This window comes from Ruditapes philippinarum, unplaced genomic scaffold (assembly GCF_026571515.1).
Source record: "Ruditapes philippinarum isolate M1 unplaced genomic scaffold, ASM2657151v2 ctg3459_1_1_1_1, whole genome shotgun sequence".
In the NCBI taxonomy this organism is placed as follows: Eukaryota; Metazoa; Mollusca; class Bivalvia; order Venerida; family Veneridae; genus Ruditapes; species Ruditapes philippinarum.
In genome coordinates, this window is record NW_026855417.1 from 222,809 (window position 1) to 235,926 (window position 13,118).

The following is a 13,118-nucleotide window of genomic DNA, read 5'->3' on the forward strand; positions in this document are numbered from 1 at the left end:
ACTTTATAATAATCAAGCACCCTCATACCGATCGGAATGATCGGCTTTTATTATGACCGAATAAAAGGCTCGAGAAGTTGCTGTCGCCCTTTCACAAACTCTCATTTCATTCCATAAGGCGCCGCGCTTCGGCGCGGACGCCAAAAACGTTTGAACAATGCGAATGTAACAAAGGTGAAAACAATAAATTGAAAAGAAACTTGATAAAGGTTAGAGGAGGAGGCGATGGGAGGAGGTGGTTTTCCAAAATTATGAGACAAATGTTAGCGTACGTAACCTATTGCTGACATGTATGAGGTTATTGTAGAATGTTTTAGACCCCGATGTTGGCAAACAGTGATAAACTGGGCTAGTTGTTCCGTTGAGACTGGGAATAAATGAGCATTTGGGTAATAAGTATTATGAAAAATTCTGTATCGCTGTAAAGCATTTTTGTAGCTTGCTTTTGTAGAAGGCGCCAGTGCCGTGTCTAGCAACTGATAAACTGATTTATTTAATGAAGCACGAGAAGGTCTGAAGGTACTGTTGTTGGTTGTATGTCCATGTGAGGAGCTAATGACCGGAATCTGGTGATCTGTAAACGAGAAAGAAGGTCCGGTAAAATGTTATATTTACCTGGTACATGTTCAGCTCGTATGAGAATATTGAATTTCATAGTGGCTAGTATTAACCTTCGCACCAAAGCCATAATATCAGAGATTTTGCATGTTTGCTGGCAGATTTGTGAATTTGGGGGCCCCATGATCAGGAAATCGTCTAGTATATGAATTATGTGTTTGATACCAAGCTGTGTCTGCGCAACAAATTGGAGAGCAGTGCTAAAACGTTCAAATATGGCACAAGAAGATGAAGCACCCATTGGGAGGCATGTATCATAATAAAATTTATCATCAAATTTGAAACCTAAGAGGTGGTGATCATTGGGATGAATAGGGATAAGGCGAAAAGCAGAATCTATGTCTGTTTTACTGAAATATGTCCCTGGACCTAAGATCAAAAGTTTGTTTACTGCATCGTCAAATGAGCTATAGGTGACAGTTGCTAGATCTTGGTCAATAAAGTCATTGACTGAGCTACCTTTTGGGTAACTGAGATGGTGAATTAACCTATATTGACCTGGTGATTTTTTAGGGACTAAACCAATGGGACTTATACGCAGATTAGGAAATGGTGGGTAAGGGAATGGACCCTTGATGCGATTGGCATGTAACTCCACTTGTAGTTTTTGTAATACTAAGTCAGGGTTTTCCATACACGACTTGAGATTGGAAGAAGTGGAAGCTGTACGAGGGCCAAGGTAACCTATTTTAAAACCTGACGAAAAACCTTGAACCAGATAATCGTTATATTGATAGTTCTTAATGAAGGAGGAAAGGATCTTGACTTTAATTGGGGTGACCACTAGGGGGGAGGGGTTTATTGCTCTTGGTATTGGAGGAAGGTTTAGATGCAAAGGCTTTTGCTGCCTGCTCTTTACTAGTGAACCGACAGTTAAATGCTGTATGTTGTCCCCTGCAGAAACCGCAGATGTGTGGGAATGTGCATTTTGAGTTATGGCACTGTGTTCTCTTGTTATAGTTCCAGCATGTGTTTTCCACGAAAAGGTTGAGTCTTGGCTTTGTGAATTGTCTGTTAAACTGGCGGGGGGAACGAAAGGAATGAGCTGTTGGTTGCTGGACTGATGTACACGCCATCAACCAGTATTCAGTATGGATATGGTCCCATGGGAGGGGAACAGACTGACGCAGCATTCTGAATTGTGCGTCATACAATAAGAAACCTTGACCAGGATGGCGAGTGGCAATGTCTCTAACAACTTCAAGATACTTCATTAATGCAGGCGACTCATGAGGGAATTTGGCCGTATAGACTGCTACAAATCGTATGAAAGCGGACGTCCATGATTCAATGGATGTAATTCGCCTTGGGCGAACTACAGGCTGGACCGAAATGTTGGAATGTTGGTCCATTTGCAGGGTAAACTGCTGAGCCTGTGTATGAGAAAAAGAGGTATTGGGTAGTAAGCCTGCCATATCGATGAATTTATTTTTCCAGATAGCCTTGCGAATGGAATTTTTTACCTGGTTAATAATAGGCGAGTTAATAGGTTCAACGAATTGCGTGCCATTACCTGACAACATAGAATGAGTATGATTATTAACAACATCTAGAAAATCATCCCCTATGGATTCCTCGTCAGATGAAGTGTCATCGTCGATATGAGGCGGACTTAGTAGAGGTGGCATAACTTCTTCCGCATTTTGTACTTGCTGTTGTCCTGTGGGATCGTCTCTGTTATCTATAGCAGCTTGAATATTGTCAGCAGCTGAAATATTGTCATCAAGCCCGGCCTGATCTAAGTTAATAGTGTGTGATTGTTGCCTGGCAGATGTGGATGGCACTTGATTTATATTGGTTATTGTAGAACTAACATTGTTCTTAACTCTAGTTTTTGACTTGTTTGTACTGTTTTTTGCTGGAGGCGGCGGGCAGCATGAACAAGTGGCTTTTGTTGCCTTTCTTTTTCCAGGTTTCATCTGCAAAAAACCAAATAATCATAAAAAAACTGATATTAACTGAAAATATTAACGCCCTTAAATCTGAGAAAAGCTTGACTGCTGGCCCGTGCTTAATATTGAAGGCAAAGTATTATAAATAAGATGATTGCCGTACATAATGAAGAGCACTTGTAAAGTGATCTGAATTTATAACTATGATTACCAAGAAACAAGTAGAAAAGTATTTAGCAGAAAGCAGTGGTGATAAATGAATGTAAGTAAGAAAATGGTATAACGTGTAAACTAAGCCAAGCCTACACTATCCAAGAACGGACAATCACAAGGCAAGGGGCCTTAAATAAGCCATGCCTATATAAATACAGACGGGAGAGCAGCAGAGCGTTTTGCACCAATAAAATGTCTGTGAAAAAACATAAAAGGCAGAGCGTGTAAACTAAGCAATGCCAAGCGAGCAACAGAGCGTTTTAACTAAGCCCTGCACTCGGTATAAAGTATGTGAAATCACATAAAAAGGCAGAGCGTGTAAACTAAGCAATGCCAAGTGAGCAACAGAGCGTTTTAACTAAGCCCTGCACCCGTATAATGTAAGTGAAATCACATAAAAGGCAGAGCGTGTAAACTAAGCAATGCCAAGCGAGCAACAGAGCGTTTTAACTAAGCCCTGCACTCGGTATAATGTATGTGAAATCACATAAAAGGCAGAGCGTGTAAACTAAGCAATGCCAAGTGACTGCACTAAAAATTGGACAACAATGCAAGGCGTGTCAACTAAGCCATGCAACTGTAATAAAAATACTGCGACTAGCAATATGTGAAGTAAAAAGAAAAGCCAAATGTATTGATAAAAACTATACAAAAATCTATGTCATACTATTTGTATGAAATTATAGCAAGGTATCATCAGGCTTAGGATAGATCAACGAAATATAAATCAAAACATGATAACCAAATTATGCGAGAAATATTGTTCAATGTGGATATATTTTGAAATCTCAGCCATGTGGTATAGGCTGTCAAGAAAAGTTCTTTAAAATCTCTTTGAAGGTTTTAAAAATTCTCTTACAATAATTGATATGCGAATAAGAATTTTTATATATAAGCTCTTATATGATATGAAATGTGTACGCATCTTAACAAATGGACTTCTTCCAGGCGGCGACAATAGCTGCTCGTATATTGCCTATAAAACGGAGTTGACCTGTATGGGATAGGTGGCAACCATCTGCAGCAAAGTTTCTCGCTTTACATTCTGTAGACCAGAAACCCTTTAGCTTCCATAAATAAGATCTTCTATGGTCAGTACTGTTCAACCTGTCTGTTAATAGAGATTTTTAGCTTGAGCCGATACCGATAGACGAAGACGGCTAATTTTTTAAGGGGGCGTTTCAAAGTGATTTCTTTTTTAAAGAAAACAGAAGGCAAAGCCAAATCTAATAATTTCATTTATTTCTATTACAAAAAGCCGTTCATATGTGTTTTCTAAGTATCTAGTTTGATTCATCAGAATATTTCTCGACATCAAGCTGGTGAAGCAATTTTGAAACTTTGTTTTTATTAAAATCGTTGTAAAATAATTGATTTTCCTAAATAATGTCAGCAAGCGACCTCGTTCTTCTATTCCGTTTCTGTGTACGTGGGGAAGTAAGGTCTTAATGTTTTCCCTTAAATCACCTGTTTCTGGTTGATTATCCTGATGTGACTGACCAGGTACTTGGCTGGTCACGTGTTCTCTCGTGTCGATCCCGACATTCTAAAGATGGTGCGCAATAGCATCTAATGCCACTCCTGCACAAGATGACCGAAACTAAAAGCATGTTTAATTCGCATATTTTTATGCAACAAGATAACAAAAAGCAAAAGGGTAAACCGAATAGAGAAGCAGAGTATAAATTATAGTGTGAAAATGATAGATTTAATGTTTTGTTGTGTCTTTTTTCACCTTCCATTTTACATATCGACAAAGTTAACATTAGTGTAACATTGTCCATGTGAACTCCGTGAGGGAAATTTCCTTTTATATGAATACTAATTTCTGAAATATGACGGTACAAAAAGACTATAATAGTTTATGAAGTATGGCTAAACTTATTTCAACACAGTTTATTATGTCACATCTAAATGAATATTAAACAATTCCAGGCATAGATGTGTCTTATTTTAGGTAACAATGGACAGTGAACCAATCAAAGATATAAGTAACATTTTACCGGCTTTGGTTAAGGCTTCCCCGACATCACCAATTACTTTGGACTTATTTGCACGATTTTAGAACTCATTCGAACATCGCCTAACCAAATACTAAAAATAAGTTATATTTTTTTTTTTGGAATCGTTTAAGACATTTTAAGTGGCAGAAATGTGTTTTCTTTTTATCTCTTTCAAGTGACCGGGGGAACTGCTGAGACAGTTTTTAGATATGTTAGAAACTTTTCGTATTTCATCATACAAGCCTCTTAATCTTCTTGCAAAAACAGAGTTCTTTTTGTGCTTATGTGGTTTTGAACATAACAGAAGTTTATGATGCTTTCACCATTGTTCAACATATCGGTCCCAAGTGCGACAATGATATGTTATCCCGATTTTCTATCTACATAGAAAATATTTGTCGTTTTGCCACAAGTTCATAAGTGGTAAGCCATGAGAGGCACCTGGAATAGAATTTCAATAGCCGTAATAGCAATTGATGGAACTATATATGGTATCAGTAGCTCTATGCGTGAATGAAACACAACAACAGTTTTGTTCGGGACATCGAATATAAGATATATACGAAGTGGGTTTCTTGGTAACTATAACGATGCCCAGCAGTATTACTGTTACCTCAAATCGGCACTAAATTACCATTTTCAAAAGAGTGCGTTAAACTTGTCGATAAAATTTATCCGACTTATGCCCATATTACGACACCATACACGTCAGCTCAAATACGCCGTAAATAGGGGCTAAACAGCGGAGAAAGTGCCTAAAACTTAACAGAATAGTAAAAAACTGTGTATGTCTTGAACACGTTATTGCAGAGATTATACGTAACATGCCAATTTCTAGTGTATGAATAAATAATAAATTGTATGATCTTATTTGTACTTTTATTTTATCTTACTTGCCATAAAAAGGTTAAAGCACTTACTGTATTTAATTGAATGATAAATATTTTGAGATAGCCCCCAAATATTATAACCGTTATTCGTCTCCGGCTATCGTTATCCGTACAAGCTGTAAATCTCTAATAGCATATTGAGATTGTCCACTCTTTCATTGAACCATGCTGAATCGACTGGATAACGAGATTGTCCCATTGAATCTAACCTATGTAAAGTCTGAAACACTATGACTTTTTCAACACCAATAACGAAAAGTAACGTGTCCACTAAATCACAAATGTGTGTTGTAACACTTTCTGGAGATTCCTTAGAGTTAAAAATATCGTTGGTTCCGATAACAAGAACTAATATATTTGGCTGAAAATCAACAACTTCGTCTAAATGATCCCGTAATGACCGCACAGTTGCACCTGGGAAACCTGAATACTGTATCAGAGGACACCCATCTAAATGAAGATGAAAGTTGTGTGATTTTGAGTCCACAATAAATCGTTTCAAACGCCGTACGAAAGAGTGACCGAAAATTTGTATCTTCTGCGAACTGGGTGCCGCCATGTTGGATCTCGTCGGAAGTCACGTTCGAAGTCTCATTCACGAGAATTACATAATCCAACTAAAATTAATTCACACTGCTAGTGACTGCCACCTTTGCGCCCATTTTAAAGTTATAAAACGGGGTCGCCGCCCGATAATGTTTAGTCCTGAATGTCAGGAAAGTTAATGAGTAACAAAAGACGTAAATGGATAACCTTGAATCTATCCAAAATTATGAGACAAATTTTAGCGAGCGTTTCACGCACGCAAAGTAAAGAAAGACTAATGACTTGTTAATTTTGATTGGTTAATCAGACCACGTGATAAAACCTGGTTTGTTGATTGGCTAAAAAGAATTCCTAAAAAAGTCTGTTCCTTAAGTCGTACTAAATTCCGTAAAACAATATAGAATGAATGCACAGAGACATAAAAAACTTTATGTCACCATAAACTTCTATAAATAACAAATGACTACTTTAAACATTAGGAATAATGGTTCTGTATTAAACTTAATTTGTATAGAGTCAGTATAAACGCTTAATATCATAAGAGTTGTCGTGATACCGTAACATTTAGTTGAAAGTTGTCATAGCTGTTTCTCAAATTACAATATATCCGTATTATAAATTAAATAAAAGTTAAAACAAATGACCTTTTCAAGAAAATGTGGGAAATAATCGATAATGTTACATGAGGTTCATATATATGTACAACTTTACACAGACAAAATAAAGGATGAAAATCTAAGGTATTTACTGATGAAAATCACCGCATACTAGTATATAACATACTACTTCTGATATAATAAGCATTAACAATAAATTTTGCACATTTTCTAGGAGTTTGAACCAAGAAAACAAGTTTGTCTTTGTTTGATTTGCGTATAAATTCATCACAGTTTAAAATGTTTCCAAATATAACAGATCTTGTGTTACTATAAAGAGCACATTCAACAAGAAAGTGAGTCTCGTCTTCAACTAGTCCGCTATTGCACAACTTACACAGTCTTTGTTCAGGGGATTCACCCACATACCGTCCGGTTTCAACCCTAAGTGAAAGTATTCCGGTTCTGAATTGAGCAAATAAAGCCCGTTCATTTCTTTTTAAGTTCAACTTAACATATTCCTCACAAGTAAACTCAGTTTTAAATGTTCTATACGTTCTCAACTTTGATACTCGTTCGTAATCTCTAGACCAAAGGGTTGAATAAAACTGGTTCATGTTTTCTTTGGCTAAGTCCATTGAGACAGCGAGTTTCATATTGTAATACTCCGTTAGGTGAAGTCTAGACATAACGGTTTTAATATCACTGCACCAGTTACTGTTATTTGGCGAGCTGTAATCTCTATTAAATGCACGCTTGGTTAGTCTATTCTCATAAAGTTTTACCAGTCTATTCCAATACCTGATCATTGCGAGCCATCTACGGTACATGCTGGGTAGCCATCCAATTTCACCGAGTAACGCTAATATAGTTGTAAATCGATGTACACCTAAAAAGTACCGTATCGCCCTGTGGTGAATATTTTCCGCTGATTGGTAGTGTTTATATCCCCAAATGGAAGCACAGTAATCCGATATTGGTATCACACAGGAATTGTATAGTTTTTCGTAAGTTTTAAATCCAGTTTGTTTCAGATTATGAATTTTATTTATAATAGATCAGAGAGCTCTCCCGGCACTTTTTGAAAGTATTTCACAATGAAAACTATAGTCGCGTTTCTCATGCATGATAACACCGAGATACTTATATTTGTCTACAATTTCCAGCACATTCAATCCAATTTTAAATTCATATTCTGTCCGTTGTGTGCGGCCTTTTCGAAAGTGTACGACTTTAGACTTTTCTGTGTTTACGAGAACCCGCCATCGCTTGCACCAGTCATGCATTTGGTTAAGCATTATCTGTAGATCTGCTTCCGACTTTGCGATAAGGACTATATCGTCGGCATATAGCAACATTGAGACCGAAGTGTCATCGATTTTGACCCCAAGGTCAAGGTTGTTGATTTCGGTCACAAGGTCATTCACGAAGACCGAGAAGAGCGTCGGTGAGAGGTTGTCTCCCTGTTTTACCCCGTTGACACACTGGAACCACTCCGTTAATCGTCCATTAATACGCACACATGACACTGTATGATTGTATATGCTTTTTATAGAATTGTATAATTTTCCATCGACACCATTTAGCAAAAGTTTATACATTTGCATTTCACGGTCGACAAAGTCAAAGCATTTGCGTAGGTCTATGAAAGCAGTAAATACAGAGTTATGGTCCCTTATAATACTATCTAATGTGAAGACATGATCCTCACATGAACGGCCATGTCTAAATCCATTCTGCTCTTCGGCTAGAATATCGTTGTCGTCTAAATACTTGATTAGTTTTTTGTTAATGAAAGAGCTGTACAGTTTGCTAACGCAGGATAACAAACTTATACCCCTGTAGTTCATTGGTAGACGGGCGTCGCTAGTTGGGTCCTTTAAGACCGGGCAAATAATCGATTTCCGCCATAAAGTCGGTATAATACTGGTATCCATTATCAGTTGGAAAAGTTGCTGTAACACCACTATAATGTCAGGAAATTTTAGGACATCGTATGGAATTTGGTCGTATCCACAGGTTGACCTTGACTTTGCCGTCATAACGATATTTGTTATTTCATCGATTGTTATGTTACTGTTCAACTGTTCATTTTCAGAGTATAACGGATCTAACATGTTTAGTTCCAATAATTGTTTATGCACTTTGTTACGGTCGAAAAAATCTTCGTCAAAGTCAGTATTATCGCTCGTATGGTATAAATTCTCAAAATCCGACCTCCATCGCTCGAATACAGAACTTTCGTCGTGACACACTCGGCCGTTGCTGTCTATGATTTCAATAGGAATGTCTTTACATTTTCTAGGCCCAAGTTTATTTATTTTATTCCAAAAGTCTTTTGGATTATTTGTTGACGTGTCCTCAATGTCAAGGGCAATCGCCGCCCGGTATTGACGCTCCGCGGTCCGTAATTCCTTGTCAAAAGTATTTCTTACAGCTATATACTCTCTTCTACTCGCGATTCTCACCGTGCGAGTACCATTACACTTGGAATAAAGTTTTTCATTGGCGCTCAAATCACTCCATAGTTCCGTTAAACGATCATTCCAAAGTGGCTTTTTATTTTTGTATCTTTTTCTTACAGGTTTTGAGTCACTGAATTTTGGCACCGAGTTATTCATTTCAGTTCTGATACAGGAGCACAGTTTCTCATAAATAATATTTACCTGAGTTTGTGTTTCCCTGCTACTCTCAATACTTGATATAATATCCAACAGAGCCAGACGGGATAAATCGCTTGACATGAAGTCCACGGGAATTCGTTGCAAGTTATAGCGGGGACAGTTAATCCGTTCATGATTGTCACAACTTTGGCCTACATTTTCACTACTCAAAGTGTTAAATTCCGTGATAAGTATGTTATGGTCTGGTAGCCTTGATCTTTCGCCCAGTAATCCGTGAAGTCCGTGCGCGTCAACAATAGACTGTACCGTAATAACTTTAAAGCCTTCGAATAGGTGAAGATTGTCTTGCGGTACACACAAGTAATCCACTACAGCTCGTCCCTTGCGGGAAACAGATGTATAATTATCATCGTTAATATTAAATCTTCCATTTAAAACACAGAATCGCGCATCGTTTAAAAATTCAATAAATGCATGTCCATGTTGATTGATTGTTTTATCTAGCACTGTTCTTTGCGGAATACAGTCCAACTCACTTAATATATCCGATAATGACCCAATTCGTGAATTAAAATCGGCTGCTACGATTATTGTGTCACTTTCACTGTTAACATAGATTTGGGCTAACAAATGGGAGAAGAATCCCTGAGAGTCGCGACCACGTGTTGAGTTCTCTGTGGGCAGGTAACATGAAAATACTGTAAAATCATATTTGGTTTGTTTATGTATAAATTGTACCGCTAATATTCCATCGTAAGATTTATCCACCAAGTTAATATCATATTCTGTAGTAATCCAGTTTTATATTTGTGCCTATGTGCCTTTGTAGTTTTATTTCTGTCGAAAATTTGAAAGGGAATTCACAACACAGTTTTGGATTGAACATGTCTGGCATGAGAGCATGCCAGACGGATTTATTGATCATTACAAAACTCTATAAAACTAAGAACATAGATAAAACATGCAGATATAAGTGATTTAAAAGACAGAAAGTTGGACAAACAACAGTCCCAATATAGACTATAATATAGACTATGCTGTATAACAGACAATAGTTTGCTAAAGGATACTGTATATTCCAACTGAGCAACTGTTTTACAACAATAGAGAAAATATAGCAAAAATGCTATGAAGTTTGTGAAAATATAAAACAAAAATAAACCCACGTAAATAGTGGAAGCTCGTCTGGCACTGTAGAAAATATCACTCAACGCATACAATTCAAAATATGTCAATCTATGCACTGATTTTTGTTCAACAATTCAAAGTGACAGCAAACCTGTAAAGAGAACGAAAAGTGTTAATACTAAATTATATACAATGAAACTGCATTTGTGACTAACATATTAAGACAATGTGCCATGGAATTGTTCTGCAAGTAAGCAAGCACCCCTTACTGATGTATAATAGCGTGGCATGCCTCTCACATAATCAACATGTATTCCATCTTTGTCAACATAGTCCCTAAGGAAACGAATGTTGAAATTATTTCTCGAATGAGACCAAAATATCAAATTTTGGTGATTAGAGCATTTGTCACTAAGAATCTGATTAGTTTCTTGTACTTTAGCATTAAATGCAGGTTGGGACTGTCTTTGCAATATCTCAAAAATAACAACCATATCACAGCCTTTTAAAAGGATCGCCTCTGCCAAAGAAACTATATGACTGGCAACAGAAACTGCACTGGCATCATGATTACATAAATCATTCGAGCCAATGTCTAAGACAGTAACTTTCACATTCAAATCAGACACAAGGTGGATTTCGGACCACAAAGACTTGTGGTGGTGAGGATTGGACACAGTAGCACCACCAACACCATGCCAGAAAATTTGAATCCTTTTATTATCTAAATTAAGGTTATATAAGCTATTATGGCAACACCACCTCGACAATCTTTTCGCAAATGAATGCCCCAAAATGAGAAAGTTAAGAGCCATTTTCTATACAGTGACTTCTCAAGGGCAAACTTCACAATAACAGCACGTTTGAATAATAAATAGTTGTAGATTATGTCTTTCTTTGTTCTGAAACCCACGCGCAAAAAGTAGGTCAAATCATGTCCGCAAATTGATTTACAAAAGACATAGAAATTATGCCAAAATTGAAGCGAATATAGTAAAATAACAGATACTATTAAAGAATAGAACAATATTAGCATAAAATTGGTTGCTAAAACCTATGAAATGCGAGATAAAAATACAAATTATGAAACTTCTCTGAAATGACAAAGTCTGTGGTCCGAAAGTGACGCTTTTCAAAGCGAGGCTCATCTAGAAAACCGAAATGGTTAACAATTTCCGGAAAGTTCATATAACCGAAAATCCTGGCCCTTCCTCCTCCAATCTCTTAGAGTAAGCAATGATAATAAGTTTACAAATATAAACATCTTTATATGTTTCACTAAATAAAGCTAGGTTTTTCACTAAGAGACCGACGCCCCCTGACGGTTTTGGTGCGTTTCTATGAATATTGGCCCTGTTAAATCCAAACCATGTATATCCGTTTATATTTATTACACTTTGGTCGCCTAAATGAGTTTCTGATAACAAAACAATATCCGAGTTAAGTGAAGTCATTATTTTTTCTCTAAGTTCACAGTTTTCACGTGTCCAACCACATATATTCAAGTGAGCAAACTTTATTGACCTGTAAGGTCGGGGTTCTCCCTAGTCTGAATTGTGCGGTGTTTCCATATCATCCTGATGTCGTGCACGTTGAATGATGCGACCGTTTGCGTTAACGCGGTACTGCCTTCCTTGCGGTAACTGACGAAGCACTGCTCTCGCGTTCATTTCTACGAGTCTCTCAATATGAGACTTGCAACTTTTCAAATACAGCTCTCTGTATGAAGCATTGTCTCTCAGTGTCATTTTATTTCTTAGTACTAAGATTTTTTCATCTAAGTTCTGAAAGCCGATTTTTAGTAATCCAGGGCGATTTGGATATGTGTTAAAAAAAATAATTGGTCAAGCCTGCCGCAGGCAGGCGACCAATTATTTTTGTTAATGCAGATTATTAAACATTAACCTATTTAATGATCAACATTATTTTTTCAACCAAAAACAAGACATTTCACTAAATCACCAATAGCTCCGCCCTTTCGCTCTACAAGATGTCTACACCTTGACAAGTTTCTTACATATCACATTTAGATAAGCTAAATAAATGGCCCTATCAACAAATAATAAGGCACATTTTTTACCGGAAGTCACAGAATTTATATCTTTATCTACAGTAAGACTATCATGCTAAAAAAAACAGCGAGAAAAATGGTGCAATTTGGTAAAAACAATGGAGTTAATGAAATGTGTACATCTTTTATAAATAAATGGAAAATGTAAGAAAATACATTAGATTAATAATTTATACATTATTAGCTTTAAGTTATTCACTAACATTTAAAATCCCTATTGATTTGCTCATTTGAAAAACAGTTTTTCTGTGTGTCAATCTAGGTTTACATGTGGAGGGGGTCCATTTACCATGAGTTTTCCAGCCAAAAAATATATTTATGATCATTGTATTCTTAATATCAATGATTGTTAATGCAGTTCATTCCTATCAACTGAAAGAAAATTATGTTCTGGTTACTTTTTCTAGAAAAAAAAAGAAGTTTAAAACAGTCAGCAATTTATAACAGGCATTTTTCTTAGAGTTAAAAAGATATAAAAAAGTTACTATGTAATCATTTGTCTCTGCATGCCCCACATGCATTATCTATGTAATAAAT

At 36.7% G+C, this 13,118-nt stretch overlaps 2 protein-coding genes across 2 annotated transcripts; both read right to left on the reverse strand.

Annotated features, from left to right (window-relative positions):
- Positions 1 to 263: 263 nt before the first annotated feature.
- On the reverse strand, positions 264 to 3,615 carry LOC132743244 (uncharacterized). The gene is made up of 2 exons (XM_060731780.1): positions 2,132 to 3,615; positions 264 to 574 (listed from the first exon to the last, which is right to left on the reverse strand). Exons 1-2 carry the CDS (start codon positions 2,535 to 2,537, stop codon positions 264 to 266), a joined length of 717 nt encoding a protein of 238 aa, XP_060587763.1. The 5' UTR covers positions 2,538 to 3,615.
- A 4,201-nt stretch (positions 3,616 to 7,816) lies between these two features.
- Positions 7,817 to 12,258, reverse strand: LOC132743245 (uncharacterized). The gene is made up of 2 exons (XM_060731781.1): positions 12,159 to 12,258; positions 7,817 to 10,080 (listed from the first exon to the last, which is right to left on the reverse strand). Exons 1-2 carry the CDS (start codon positions 12,256 to 12,258, stop codon positions 7,817 to 7,819), a joined length of 2,364 nt encoding a protein of 787 aa, XP_060587764.1.
- Between the last annotated feature and the right edge of the window lie 860 nt (positions 12,259 to 13,118).